The 14992-nt window shown below is 42.9% G+C and overlaps 1 protein-coding gene across 2 annotated transcripts in view; it reads left to right on the plus strand.

Annotated features, from left to right (window-relative positions):
- The window catches only part of SARNP (SAP domain containing ribonucleoprotein), a 70880-nt gene that overhangs the window by 5106 nt on the left and 50782 nt on the right, over positions 1 to 14992 (plus strand). For both annotated transcript variants that reach the window (XM_066584916.1, XM_066584925.1), the window contains exons 2-3: positions 9638 to 9737; positions 13477 to 13523. In XM_066584916.1, the coding sequence (XP_066441013.1) occupies positions 9638 to 9737; positions 13477 to 13523 (147 nt within the window). The remainder of the gene's footprint in view (positions 1 to 9637; positions 9738 to 13476; positions 13524 to 14992) is intronic.

Here is a 14992-nt window from a genome sequence, read left to right on the forward strand (position 1 = left end):
TGCCTGGTTTACTCCCACCTTATAAGCTATCTCTCAGAAAACTCTTTTCAACCCTCTACTCGACAGAAACCGCCCTGACTAAAGTGTCATAGATCTCTTAATGGCCAAGTCGAGGGGCAACTACTCCCTACTGATCTTCCTCGGTTCTTTGCAGCATTTGACACTGTTGACCACAAAGTCCTCCTCAGTATGCTTCACTTCATCTGACTAAAGGACACTCATTCAGGGTCTTCTTTGCTGGCTCTACCTCCTCTCCTTTCCCCCTTGCTGTTGGGGTCCCCCAGGGCTCGATCCTTGGCCCCCTCCTCTTCTCCATCTACAAAGCTCCAGTTGGACAAACCATCAGGAGATTTGGCTTTCAGTAACATCTCTATGCTGATGACACCCAGTTATACACCTCTTCCCGTGACTTCACAGCAACGTTCCCCCAGAACGCCACCGACTGTCTGTCCGCTGTCTCTAACGCTATGTCCTTTCTCTATCTAAAACTGAACCTCTCAAAAACTGACCTACTGGTGTTTCGGCCCTCCACTTACCGACCTCATCCTGACATCTCCATCTCAGTGAGTGACAGCACGCCCGCTGCCTTGGGGGTATATTTGACTGCGATCTATCCTTTACCCCCTACATCCAATCTCTGTTCTGACTGGATCAGCTGCACCTCAAGAACATTGCAAGAATCCGCCCCTTGATTACTGTGGGCACCATAAAAACACTCACTGTTGCCCTCATCCACTCTCGGCTCGATTTACTACAACTCGCTGCTGATCGGCCTCCCCTGCTCCTAACTCTACCCTCTCCAATCCATCCTGAATGCAGCAGCCAGGCTCATCTTCCTGTCCAGCCACTACTCAGATGCCTCTGTTGTGTGCCAGTCACTGCACTGGCTGCCCGTCAAATACAGAATTCAATTTAAACTCATTACCCTCATCCACAAAGCCCTCCCCAGCACCGCGCCGCCCAATATTGTATCCCTCCTCTCAATCCACCACCCAGTCCGGGCTCTCCGCTCTACTAACAAAAGCAGATTAAGTGCCCCCTTAATAAGAACCTCTTATTCCTGCCTCTAAGACTTCTCCAGAGCAGCACCAGTCCTCTGGAACGTGCTACCCAAAACTATCCGGGCAATCCCTGACACAAAACTTCAGGCATGCTCTAAAAACGCACCTCTTCAAGGAGGCATACCATATCCCCTAAACCAAACCCCTCTGTACCCCACCTGATAACATGCTCCCTGCCCTACTGACTGCAATACCTGCTAGCCGCAGTCAACCGGCACCATACCGATTCAGCCATCACACGGCTTAAGTCTGACCATTGTCAATGTGTATAGCATCCCACACTCCTCACCTCACCATACCGTGTATATCTCCAGCCCCTTTACCTTCTGTATCACCCCATTATCTGAATATGTAAGCTCGTTGGAGCAGGACCCTCACCCCTACTGTCTCCATCAATCAATTACTTCATGTAACCGTGGTTTTTGTACTTTTGTCATTCTGTAGCCTCCTGTTTTTGTAACTGCTGCGGAATATGTTGGCACTGTAAAGATTATCAAATGGTACATTAAATAATACCTGTGAAAAATACAACTCATCCTGCAAAAAATGAGCCCACATACAGCTATGTCGTTGGATAAAGGGGTTACGATTTTTTAAAATGGGGGAGGAAAAAAAACGAAAAAAGCCTTGGTCACTAAAGGGTTAAATAAGCTTATTGTTTGCTCAGAGGTATTTTAGCTTTTCTGGTCATCTCCAGCACCAGCTGAGATTGCTTCCTCCTGATAGGACAAGACCACACAGAGAGGTTTAAAAGCTCCCACCTCTCCCACCTTCTTCAGTGTTTTCCTGTCGCAGAGGATCGCAGAGAGGTGCTGGGATTTTTCCAGTAGGATACTTGCTGGGATCGGAGGTCAGGAAGTTGGTCCTCCCTTCCCAAAGATCCTCTCCTGGGACGTTGCATCGGGTGGTAAACCCAGGCCGGATTCCTCCCACCGCGGTCCATCAGGGTTTTTTATGTGGGGGCCATGTCCTCCTCTCGGTCACCTGGCGCGACTGGTCCACGTGGATGCCGGGACCTGCATAACAGCGGACGCGGCACTCCAATCCCACTAATCTTCTGGAGTCTTACAGAAATTCCACTCCCAGAAGTGTGCTCTCATCCTGGTAGCTCCATACTGGCCAAGAAGGAGTTGGTTCGGGCTCTTGAAAAACCTAAGCCTTTAAGACCCAATCCTCCTGCCCGGTCGGCTGGTCCTTCTGGCACAGGGTGCCCTTAGCCATCCAGACATAGCGGGCATTTGACTTGCAGCATGGATACTGAAAAATCCATGCTGCTAGGAAGAGGCTTTTCCGAGAAGGTAGCACAAACCTTGTTAGCGAGTAGGAAAGTAATCGCCAACAAAATTTATCTAAAGATATGGAAAAAATATCTCTCATGGAGTCAGGGGAAAGGACTTTCAGTCTCCTCCCCGGACATCCCGAGAATTCTTGAGTTCCTGTAGGAGGGCCTTGATAAAGGCCGCTCTCCGAATACACTAAGGGTCCAGATATCGGCCCTCAGTGCCTGCTTTGACATCAGACTCTCTGAAGTGAGGTGGACAGATAGACTATAACCAAAAATCACAACTCTATTCCTGAATTGGAACCTGAATTGGGCCCTTAAGGCACTGTCGTCAGAACCATTTGAGCCAATAGTCCCTCTCTATTAGAGTCCTGACTTTAAAAACAATCTTCCTAGTGGCGATTACCTCAGCCAGACAGATTAGTGAGCTACAGGCCTTATCTATACGCCGGCCCTTCTTCAGGGATACAGGAACTAAAATAATAATCCAACTAGACCCATCCTTCATGCCCAAGGTAGTGTCACCATTCCATAGGGCATAGGACATAATCATTCCCTTGTTTTTTGACAAACCTAAAAACAGCCATGAAAGGGAGTTTAGTTGCTTGGACGTTAGGAGAGCAGTCCTGCAATATATCAACGCCATGAACCAGTGGAGACAGGATGACTTTATTCAGTTTTTTGAGCCTAACAGGAGCAAAAAAGCAGCCCAATGTTCTATAGCCAGGTGGATTCGTCTGGCTATTGCCGAGGCATATAGGGCAATTAATAAGGAGGCCTCTGCTAGGCTCAAAGCACATTCCACCATAGCAGTATCCACTTCCTGGGCCGAACACGCTTTGGCATCGGTGGAGCAAAGCGGCAGTAGGGAAGAGACTCCATACGTTTGTTAAACACTAGGGTGGACATTCAGACGGACGAGGACCTGACCTTCGCTCATGGGGTCCTTTCGACCGTGGTCCCGCCGTGACGATTTAGTTGGTACTTCTCAGCTTGTGGTGTCGTGGAGATGACTGGGAAAAGGTGATTATACCTATCCGAAAAACGGGTTTTCAGGAATCTCCACACGACAGCACCCGTACATACCAATCTACCCCCCCCCCCCCCAATTTTTTTAAAATATAATATTTAATATTTTTTTTGTTATTTACACCAGTTTAGGTAATACTTATTTAAGCTCCTACCCCTGGCGGTTCGTTAGAAATCACTGAGGACGGTGGGAGCTTTTAAACAACAGCATAGATTTTGGTGCTGTTGGGCACCAGAATCCGCATCAAAATCCACATCGTTTGGTGGGTATCTGCAGCATATTTCATCCTTTCTATGGAAGGGGTAAAGTCTGCTGCAGATCAGCATCGAAATCCACAACAGTGGCGCTGATTGTGATGTGGATTTTGGATCAGATTTTCCGTTGTAGAAAATGCACTACGTGTGAACCCTAAAGGGGTTTTCTGGAACTAAAATATTGATGATGGATTCTCAGGATAAGTCATCGCCATCAGATTGGTGGGGGTCCTACTTTCAGCACCAATGCTGATGAGCTGGTTGAAGGGCCTGCAATGTCACATCCAGCAGTCACCTGGCCTATATGCAACTGTGCCATGCAAGTGAATGGTGTTGAGCTGCAATACCAGGCAGCTCCACTACAAAATGTACAGCACTATGTTTGAAGATGCCGCAGTATGCACTTGAATGTTGCAGCTCTTTCAAACAAATGATCGAAGGGTGCGATGGGAGTCAGCCGACACAGATCTGATATGGGTGAACTAGCCTGCTGGATATTTTGAAAATGAGAACAGCACTAATAGTGCTTTGTAATACGATGGAAGTGGCTATGTAGCAGTCCATCCCACGAAGTCAGTTCATCTCAGCCCCATATTCCATATCAAAAAGAAAGAAATTAATGTCTGCATCTCCAGTTTCCACTTTAATTAGATTAACATGGTATAAATGCAGCGTTTCAACTGTGAGCAGCCTCTGTCAAGCATAAGTCATAATAGAAAAGTACAAGCTTAATAAATATACACACCCTGCTGCCACATGTTTTAATCCAGTGATGGCGAATGTTTTAGAGATCGAGTGCCCAAACTGCACCCGAAAACCCACTTGTCTATTGCAAAGTGCCAACATGTCACGGGGCAGGGCTTATCACATTGTATGAGCACTGCAATACCATTGGTGCAGATTTTGATTTGAAATGAGCTGTGTGCCCGCAGCTGATTTCATACTCGGCGGCGTTCCCCCTCACTCATTTAATCGCTAGGAACGGGAGCGCTGACAGCGGTAAACCTTCGGAGGAGGTGAGGGGGAGTGCCGCAGAGTATTATAATCAGCTATGGGTACGCGGCTGATTTCCGGTCAAAATTGGTGCAGATTTTGACTTTTTTTGGAGACAGAAATGCTGTGTAATTTGCTCTGAACACGCCGCAGCATTTCCGCCACGTGTAAACATACCCTAAGTTAGCTTGAGGTATGCTGCCACATGTAGCTTGGCATCAGTAGTAATAGTGACCCCGCACAGTAGCCCCAATAGTAATGGGGCCCCCCTGAGATCCATATACAGATGCTCCCCTACTTGCGAACAGGTTCTGTTCCAGGAACCTGTTCGCAAGTACATTTGTTTACCTCTGTGAAGTCAGCACCCCATCTTTCAAAAAAGTTAATTTTTTCATAAGTTCTGGATGCGCCCCAAAGAGTTCTAGAGTTCCCAATTAATTTTAAAAATAGTTCTAGCGAATTAAGCAAAAAAAGCAACAAATGTATCTCTGCGGTGCTAACTTCCAAAAATATTACTAAATCAGCGAGAACTTTGTAAATATGGGTTCTAGAGCCTCGAGCATTAAAAGTTTTCTTCAGAACTCTTGAGGTGCTACCCAGAACTCGTATAAAATCGCGGGATTTCCCCCAAAATTATTTACACATAACTAAAATTTTTTGATCTGGCATCTAAAAATCAGCAGGAGCTTTGTACATTTTGGTTCTAGAGCTTTGAGCATTAAGAGTTTTCTTCAGAACTCTTGAGGTGCTACCCAGAACAAAATCGCAGAATTTCCCCAAAAAGTATTTACACGTAACTTTGAAATTTTTTTCAGTTATTACGTGTAAATAATTTTTAGGGAAATCCCGCGATTTTATAAGAGTTCTGGGTAGCACCTCAAGAGTTCTGAAGAAAACTCTTAATGCTCAAAGCTCTAGAACCAAAATGTACAAAGCTCCTGCTGATTTTTAGATGCCGGATCAAAAAATTTTAGTTATGTGTAAATAATTTGGGGGGAAATCCCGCGATTTTATAAGAGTTCTGGGTAGCACCTCAAGAGTTCTGAAGAAAACTTTTAATGCTCGAGGCTCTAGAACCCATATTTACAAAGTTCTCGCTGATTTAGTAATATCATTTTTGGAAGTTAGCACCGCAGAGATACATTTGTTGCTTTTTTTTTTTTTGCCTAATTCGCTAGAACTATCTTTAAAATTAATTGGGAACTCTAGAACTCTTTGGGGTGCATCCAGAATTTATAAAAAAAATTAACTTTTTTGAAAGATGGGGTGCTGACTTCACAGAGGTCATTTGTTTGTATGTACGAACAAATGTTTGTATGCAGCAGGATCGCGGGTGGATCCCGCTCCATACAACGTCGGGTGCAGGCTCTTCTTACAGCCGGCATCAGTTCCGACACCGCGCCGCTGGTTGGAACTGTTAACGCTTTAAATACCGCTGGTGCTGCCTGGTGCCAGCTGTAAGAAAAGCCTGCACCCGACGATGTATGGAGCAGGATCCACCCAGAGCATTACATCATACTGTGCAGGACAGATTGTTCGTAACTTGCGACGTTTGTAGCTCGAACTTGGGGACTATCTGTACTTGCCTCTTCCTTGTTGAAGCGTCTATGCTACATCACACTGAAATGGACATTCAGTCCACATACGGGGGCCAGACACTACTTTTTTTTTTGCATCTGTCAGACGATTTTTTTTTTAACGCAAGTGTATACCTAGCCTAAGAATTGTTACTGTAGTACTCTGTTTCATGAAAGATTCCTGTGTTGCGTTCATCTTGCTTGTCGTTATAGCAGTGCTTGGTGGATAAAAACTGAAGTATTATTATTATTTTTTCTTTTGTCTCCATTAGATAGAAAGTATCCAACATATGCAGGCCAGTTGTTTTTAGTACTCTTGCAGTTGGTGCAGCTGCCATATGGGCAGGCTTCTAAATATATTCTGAATTGTTAAGGAGGGGGGGGGGGGTGACATATGTATTTCATTTTGTTCGTGGTGTAGCCAAAATTAGACACTTGATTTATGTGGATCAAGTGTTACGGCCCGCCCCACCACATGACGACACTCTGTAAAATATTCCGGTCATTTTATTTATAAAGTGTAATGCTAAGTTTTATGGGATAAAATTAGAAATAAATGTGCAACTAAATTCCTTTTTGCTTAGTTTAATTACTCTTCATTTTTTCGGTAAAGCGTAGGGTTAACTGTTCTCACATTTATCTATATATTTAAAGGGCCACTCCTGCGAAAATGCACTTTTTTTCATCCCTGCGCCTCTCACACTTGGAGGTCTCCTGTGTATTGCAGTCACTTCCATGCAGTGCAGACCCCTGTCTGATGCTTATCAGGCATTGATGGTGAAATGTTTCTTAGTTTCACTTTCACATTAATGCCGTTATGCATCAGCACAGCATTAGCTAGAGGCTATGCCATTTTTGTCTGCTGAGTGGGCAATTTAATTATCATTACCTTCTATAGTCAACTATATAAGCTAAAGCCCATAAATATACAGTTAGGAGGCTGGGCTGTGATCTCCTCTATTATAACTGTGTGACGGGAGCTATGTGATCGTCATTAGTAACTGTGACAAGAGTGTCAGTGTTCCCCTCTAGGCAGTTTCTGTAGCAGGGTTCATGAATAGCATAACACAGACTGAGAAATTGACTCGTTTCAGACGGCATAACCCCAAGTAAATCTGAGCCGGCCAAAACTAAGATCACATGACTATCTGAGGAGAAAGAGGTCAGGGGTTTCAGACAGGAATAACTAAACCAGGTACCTCTAGCTCACTTAAATATGCAGGGGGATAGCTACGTAATGAATGAATGAATTAAAAAAAAAAAATCACCAGAGGGCCCCCTTAATACTTGTGTGACCACAAACCATTTCAGAGTTGTTTCCACAGGAGTACCACAACTACGGGATTGAAGGGATGCTTGGCTTGATTAAACTTTCCAAGATGAAAGCATTCTGTTTGTTTCCAGCATTTTATGCGGACATAATAGCGTAGTCGATTACAGTATTCTGTTCTGCTAAAATGACAGAAATGAACAGAGACCTTCTATTTCATTAAAGGGAGTTTCTGAGTTACTTTCTATGTCCATACTGTAGCAGTGGACCACTATTTCAGTGCTGCAGTGCAGCAGCATCTTACAGGTGACATCAGCCAGAAGGCCTGCTGACATCCCTTATTCTGTCACGTAGGCTTCTAGTATAGAAGCCCACAGCAGGTTTATGGGACGTCCTCTTTGACGGACCTGTTGGGCCTTCTGTGAGCTACAATGGTCACGTGGCTAGATGACCCACAAGACCTCTGTAGCTCTTGTAAGTTCTGAACCGGTGACTGATCCCCTGACAGAGCATCTTCACATGTAACTCACTTGCAGACATGTGGTCTTTACTATTCCATAGCAACTGAGGCCGCGGTGGTTTGTAGGGGATGAAGGACCTGTGATGATGACACCGTCAGGATCAGGGGTGGAGCATGTAACTCACTCACAGACACAGAGCCCACGTGACTGATTGCATGCTGGTGACATGATCACAGGTCCTGTAAGCACACAGCTGCTGTCAGGCTCTACATGTTTTATGTTTGAGGACCTTTGATGTAATCGCCATCACGATCAGGGGCGGAGCATGTAATTCACACAGTCACTCACGGACAGGTGGTTGTTAGTCTTTTAAAAAGATTTTTATCTTGCTTTAAATTTTAAATGCCCACAATATGTTTTCACGACCCATTGTAGTACATGCAATGTGCAGAGTCAGTGGAGATTGGGCAGCACATGGATGAGCATATACACTGTCCGATGCGAGTTGCGGCCGGGTTTCTTGGGCACAGAATGCATGTAGCCATGTACATCCAGCCTTTGCTGTAGAGCGGCTCACTGCCCCAACCGCTGGTGTGAGGATCTAGGGAGCCATCGCCTACAACAGTCGGTCACCCCTAGTAGTGATCCAGAGAAACTAACAGCTCGGCGAGATTTGCTGGAAATCCTGTGCCCACATGTGTTGCCTCTCATGGCGGCTTCCAACACGCATTTTGCAGCAGGATAATACTCAGCCGCATAGCAAGCCTTTCCCTGGAATACCTCCACCAGGTTGCCATGCTTCCTTGGCCTGCCCAATCAGCAGAATCATTACTGATCGGGCATTTAGGAAACCAGCTGGGATGCCAGCTTTGGCCGCGTACAAGTTTGCAGGATCTAGAGGCCCAGGTGTAACATCTGTGGGCAAATGTACCGCAGGATAACATATAGCGCCTGTATCTCTTCATGTATCCAGACCAGAGGCAGTCCAACAGAGCACTAGAGCCTCCTCTGAATTATACAGCTTTCCCCAATAAACTTCCTTTCACTCTAATGTGGTAATCACATATATCATCATGACGTTCTCACATATAAACTTTCCTCCAATTCCAGCAACCCCTCCTTCATGCATTGTGTTTTTTGTCAGTGAGTATATATGGGAACACTATTGGTCCAGCTGATCACCAGCTGTCATGTAACAGGGCTGCAGTGTATAATGATTGTGAAGACTTCTCCAGTCCTTTTCTGACATTGTTATAGGATAATAAGTAGTACTGAATACAATTATACACATTGGAAAAAGCTCAATGAACTGTGGGAAAAAAAAATAATAAATCCCCAGCCATCTTTGTCATGAATATTAGAAGACAACCCGGATAGTTAGACCCCATTAGTAAAATTTGTCACCTTGTACCTGAGATTTAGTTTGACCATTCTACTTTACCAATCCAGATGAAATTATATTTTATTCGGTTTTAATCGGGGCTTTGTTGTTGGCAAGCCAAATTTTCAGCTCTGACTTTTTCCAAACTTTGACTGCAGTACTACCTCCTTCATGAAGGGTTAATGTATAGAAATTAGTAATGACGAACTTTCTATAGTAAAATTGTAAAATTAGGCTTAATCTACTATATTTTTAAGTTGGAGCTGGTATATTTCTACTGATTCGTATTACACAGCTTCGCTTTTGACCGTTCTTGTTCTCTTTGCAGCTAGCAGAACTGAAGCAGGAATGCGTGGCCCGTGGTTTGGATGTGAAGGGTAACAAGAGTGACCTCGTGAACAGACTCCAGGCATACATAGAAGAACACGGTTGGCTAAAGCTCAAAATTTAATTCTTTACTAATTTTATAACTTTTTTTTTTTTAAAGTGAAACTACATTACTGTTTTTACACCAACCATTGTTAAAGGTTAAAGACCTTTTTATGCCCCGTTCAAAAAATATGATGCAAATATTCTTCATTTTAATAATGTTTTACCTTATTGTGTCTGTGAGTTGCATGTAATCTTTAACTCGGAAGACGTATAGGTCTGCTTAGTAACACTATGCTCAAATTGGTGGGATTGACTTTTTGCAAAGTTTATTTTAGGTAGATTGTAACAATAAAAACAAAATGGGTTCCAAAGTTGTTTATAATTTAACAATGGTTCTTAGAGTGGTTTCACACCTGCACCCGGGATTCCGCTTTCCTGCTCCATTCGGGGAGCAGGAAAGGGGAATCCTTGCGGCCAAACGGCTCTGTCTCGGGGCGGAGCACGAACAGCACCAAACGGACCCCATTGACTATAATCGGGTTCACTCGGTAGCTGCTCTGCCTTTGGACAGCTGCAGCGCTTTTTCTTCTGACATTTTAAGCTGGATCTGTGACGGAATCTCCGACCGGAGGTTCCAACTTTTGGAATGTACTCTTTGTGTCAGTGTGGTCTTTGTATGATAAAGTTGCATAATCAGTAAAGTTGGAAGCCACATGTCCATCTGTTCAATATTCCCCCTTTTGGGGGTCAGACCTATAGTTTTTCCACTGATTAAGAAAAGGGCCAAGGTATTACGAGATCTAGGGCTATTGCCATACTCATCCATTGTATCTGGACAATCCTGACACTGCTGTATATTTATTTATGTATGATGGTGTATTAATTACTGCTATAATGGTGCTGAGGCTCTCTCAACTCTTACAGCAGCATTTTGGCCTTCCTCACACATAATCATGGCAAAGCGCTGCGATTTCAAACGCGACTATTTGCCACTGTTTTTCTTTAGCTTGCGGCTGCAGCTCCTTGCGTTCGACAGCGTGTTTTAGCGCACCCTATCATTGTGATGGCTGATGAGGTGTCATAAACGGACAAAGCTAGAGCAGACAGCACTCGAAAATCGCGGCGCTGGAAAGTGCTGTCTAGTGCCGCAATCGAACGCATGTCTGCAAGGCTCCATTGATTTCAATGGGAGCGTTATACCGCGGTTAACGTGGCGTTCAAAATGCCGCGTTAATTACGGTAAAAAGCGCTTGTGTGAGGGAGGCCTTAAACAACCCGATCAACGGATAAGTAACAACAAAAAAAAAGGATGGTGCTCAGAAGAGGTCGACAAATTTTCATTTTTGTTTTTTCCTCCCCACTTTCAAAAATCATAACTTTTTTAAATTTATTAATTGACTGCACTCTCTGAGGGCGTGTTTGCTTTGCGAGACGAGTTGTATTTTCCAAAAGTACTATTCAAAGTACCAATTATTCAATGTAATGTACTGAAAAAAATTAAAAATTTCTATGTTGAGGAAAATAATGCAATCCCGCCATCTTGGGGGGTGCGGTGGGGATTGTTTTATAGCATGCGTAATGCAACTTTATTCTGTGGGTCAGTATGATTACAACTACATCAGATTCATATAGTCTTTTGCTATACTGCTTTTTAAAAATAATTTGACTTTTTTTCTAAAGATAATTTTTTTTCTTTCTGTCGCTATAGTTGTGTGAGGGCACGGTTTTTGCAGTATGTCCTGTAGTTTCTATTCGTGGTATTTTAACTTTTTGATTGCCTTTTATTAAAAAAAAATTCTTGGAGACAGAGTGGTCCAATCAGTGCAATTCTGTGCATTTTTTCCCATAAACGTTCACTGCAAGATAAATAATGCACTGCTTTGATAGACCATATTTTTATGGATGCAGTGATGCCAAATATATATAATTTTTTTGAAGTATAAATATGGAAAAAGTCCTGTGTATTTGGGGGTGGAGTGTTGTCTCTTCTTAGCTACCTTTTTTATTTTTTCTAATGAAACTTTTTTTTTTCCCCTCAATCATTTGATTGCTCATACATATAATGCAATACCGTGCATTATAGCGTTATAGTGTGTTCGGATAGGCAGTCTATCCTCAAGCTGTCAGTCATAGCAGCCCGGGGGGCTTTCAAAATACTCCAGATTGTCATAGCAACGGAATGGCACCTCGTGATCTCATCGCGGGTGGCATTCTGGGCCCACGAATACTTATTAGGGCATTTAAAGGGCTAATAGCAGCAATCAGCATTCGTGCTGATTGCGGCTGTTGAGGGTGGATATCGGCTATTCAAAAGACTGCTGGCACCCACTGTGTATTACAATCCCTGTGCGCCCAACACATAAGTGTATACCCTGGAATGTAAAGGGTTTAAATGGTGCCATTGAAAAATACAATTCTTCCTTCAACAAACAAGCCCTCAGACAGCTATGTTGACAGTAAAATAGGTATTTTTTTTTAAATTATTTTTTAAATGTGGGGAGGAGAAAACTAAAATGAAAACACAAAAATTGGACGTGTCTCCAAGGAGTTAACTGCACTCAAACATAGTCTGAAACCGCATGTATTTTACCACAAATCACTGCAGCTTTGCTATGTGTTTTCATTCAAGTGGCGTCCACAGGTGAAGCGCATTCCGTAAAAGCTCAAAATTGCTTTGCGAAACTGCCGCATTTCACATTAAAGCACGTCTAATTATCAGACTGCGTTTAGTGCACTTAACATGCAAATCAAAAGTTTTAAAACTGCTGCAAACAGCAGTGCAAATGCTACGCTTAAATGCAGCTTTATTTTATAAATATGAGTAATTTATTATCTTTTACCCACTAGCCTGTTTTTTTGTTTTTTTTTAACGCTGCGATATCGCTGCTTTCTAATGAAAAAATTGCAAAAGCACAAACTTGCGATTTTTGTGCAGTGCAATTTTTAACATTAGAAAGTCCCATTGAAAAAAATGCAGCGATATCGCAGCGTTTAAAAAAAAAAAAAAGCCAGTAGGTAAAAGCCCTTAGGCCTGTCTTGCATGACCATATTGGAATTGCGTATTACGCAGACTCTGTACGCCCGCATGATATGCAGTAGCTCGCAGGTAATCAATTACATTGCCTTATGCAGTTTCGCTTACATTAGCGTGCCGGAATTGCGTAATCCGTCAGCACAAAATAGAATGCAGCATGTTCTACTTTGCCATGTATATACACGGGATAGAACAGATCGTTCTCTATTGTCGCGAATATACACACGCACCCATTCAAAATTACATTGTGTATGCTCTACAATTACATTGTATATGTGTCATGGCTAAGCGACGGCATGCGAAATATAAACAAAGAAAAAACGGATTCTCTTTGCATAAGCTCGAGCATGAGTATGCAGTCATGCGCAGTACAATCTCACTGCCATGTACGGCCATGCAGGGCCATGGCTGGGTTCACAACTGTAAACCGCTGCGGGAGCTCCGTGGCATTTTATGTTTACGGCTGTGTGAGCCTGGCATTGCTGAGCACACCTTTTATGTCAGTAAGTGCCTGTTCTCGGATTGCTGACATGCTGTCTACTTCCTCTTTCCATAATCCCTGGTGGGATAAACTGTATTGGTACCTGTGAGATCTCGCGATAAGTAGCAGGATGCCGTGAGTTTGTCTACGTGCCCGGGGTCTACTAGTGAATGATGTAGGAAATGTGTCAGCAGTCTGAAATGGTGTGTTTGCCAAGTCCATTTGTAAAATATTTCATTTGCCTTTTCTAACTTTTGCTTTTTAATGTATTGTACCACAGCTGAAGAGGATGCCAATGAAGAAGATGTCCTAGGAGATGAAACTGAGGTAAAGCTCTTTTTACACCATATTTGGCGGCCTTTGCTTCCGTTTTGGGGTAAAAAAACAAAGCCAAAATAGATCTATGAGTTTTTTTTTTAAATTGGGACTGTCCTAGAACCGTTCATTTGGTAGCAGAATGCTATATGATAGGCATGCTATTGTACCATTCGTTTATAAAGCTCGAGACGTTGGCGCAACAGGAAAATCTTCCTTAACCTTTTACAGGCCGATTTAAAAAAAAAAAAGGCCAAATTTTGTTTTTAAGAAAAGTGGTAAAATTTAGGCCACTAAAAAAAATGGGAAAAGTAATTATTTCACTTGGGAGCGTTAGCGTATAAAAGAAAATGGGATGCTAAAATGTAGTGTGAACCTAGGCTTATTACAGTGTCAATATAAATTCCTAGTGTTTTATATGTGATATATATTTATAAAAATTTTTCTTTTTAGTTTTTACTCTGGCCATTGAGCTCTCAATTATTTCCTAGGGAGAATGCTCTTTGGGTTATTGCAAAATCGAAAATTATCACCTATACACCGTATAGATAAGTATAATTGATCCTAAGAATAGTTGTCCGATGTCCCTGTATCCTCCTCACTGCACCCCCCTGCACCTGCAGTTACAAGCACCGTCCACTGTGTGTAGCGGGAATGACTCCAGCCAATCAACTATTAACTATCCTGAGGATACGTAATCTATAGTATTTCCCTGGAAAACACCTTTAAAAACCCTTTTATTAACATCATCATGATCTTTTCACTTACCTCTTCTAAAACAGCAGTAACTTAATTTATGTCACTGATCTGCAATGAATTTAAAAATAATTTTGTAGGAATTAAGGTTCCAGTGTTTTGAATCTTCTGGTGTCTGTAAGTGCTGGGGACTATTAATACAGTATGTTCCTCCAGGGCCTTATTAGTAGTGAGATACAACAGTGGATCTCCACAGGAATACTGATTTTTGTGCCGGATCATCAGCATCATATAAAGGATTTAGAATAGTAGCTAAAATTTAAAGCGTACATGAACTTTTTTCCATAAATCAAATAGTACAAGGGAAGAAAACTGTGTAATAGATCTCATTACAGAAAAATGACCCCCCCCCCCCCCCCCATTCCCTTACCAGCCACTTCTTCCCCTGCCTCCTGATCACTCTGTGCATTCACTGATAAGCTATAAAAGTCTATGGAGATGAGAGGAGGAAGTAGCTGCAGAGTGAAAGACAGAGGCTGTTGCTGAAGGCTGTATTGAGTGTTTTATTTTACTCCAGAGAGTGATAAGGGAGCAGGATCCGTGTGACCGCAGCCTTAGAGTGGAATAATTGACTGGTGAAAAAAATGCAGGTCACAAGTCAATAGTGGTCATAAATAGCATTATTCCTTACTACCCACGACAATTTATTCTGAAAGGTCATTTTAAAGATGAGGAACGCTGTTATGTTTGTGTTTTCTTTTTAATTGACGTGTTCACTGTAAATA

The sequence above is a fragment of the Eleutherodactylus coqui genome, chromosome 1 (genome assembly GCF_035609145.1).
Source record: "Eleutherodactylus coqui strain aEleCoq1 chromosome 1, aEleCoq1.hap1, whole genome shotgun sequence".
Taxonomy (NCBI): domain Eukaryota; kingdom Metazoa; phylum Chordata; class Amphibia; order Anura; family Eleutherodactylidae; genus Eleutherodactylus; species Eleutherodactylus coqui.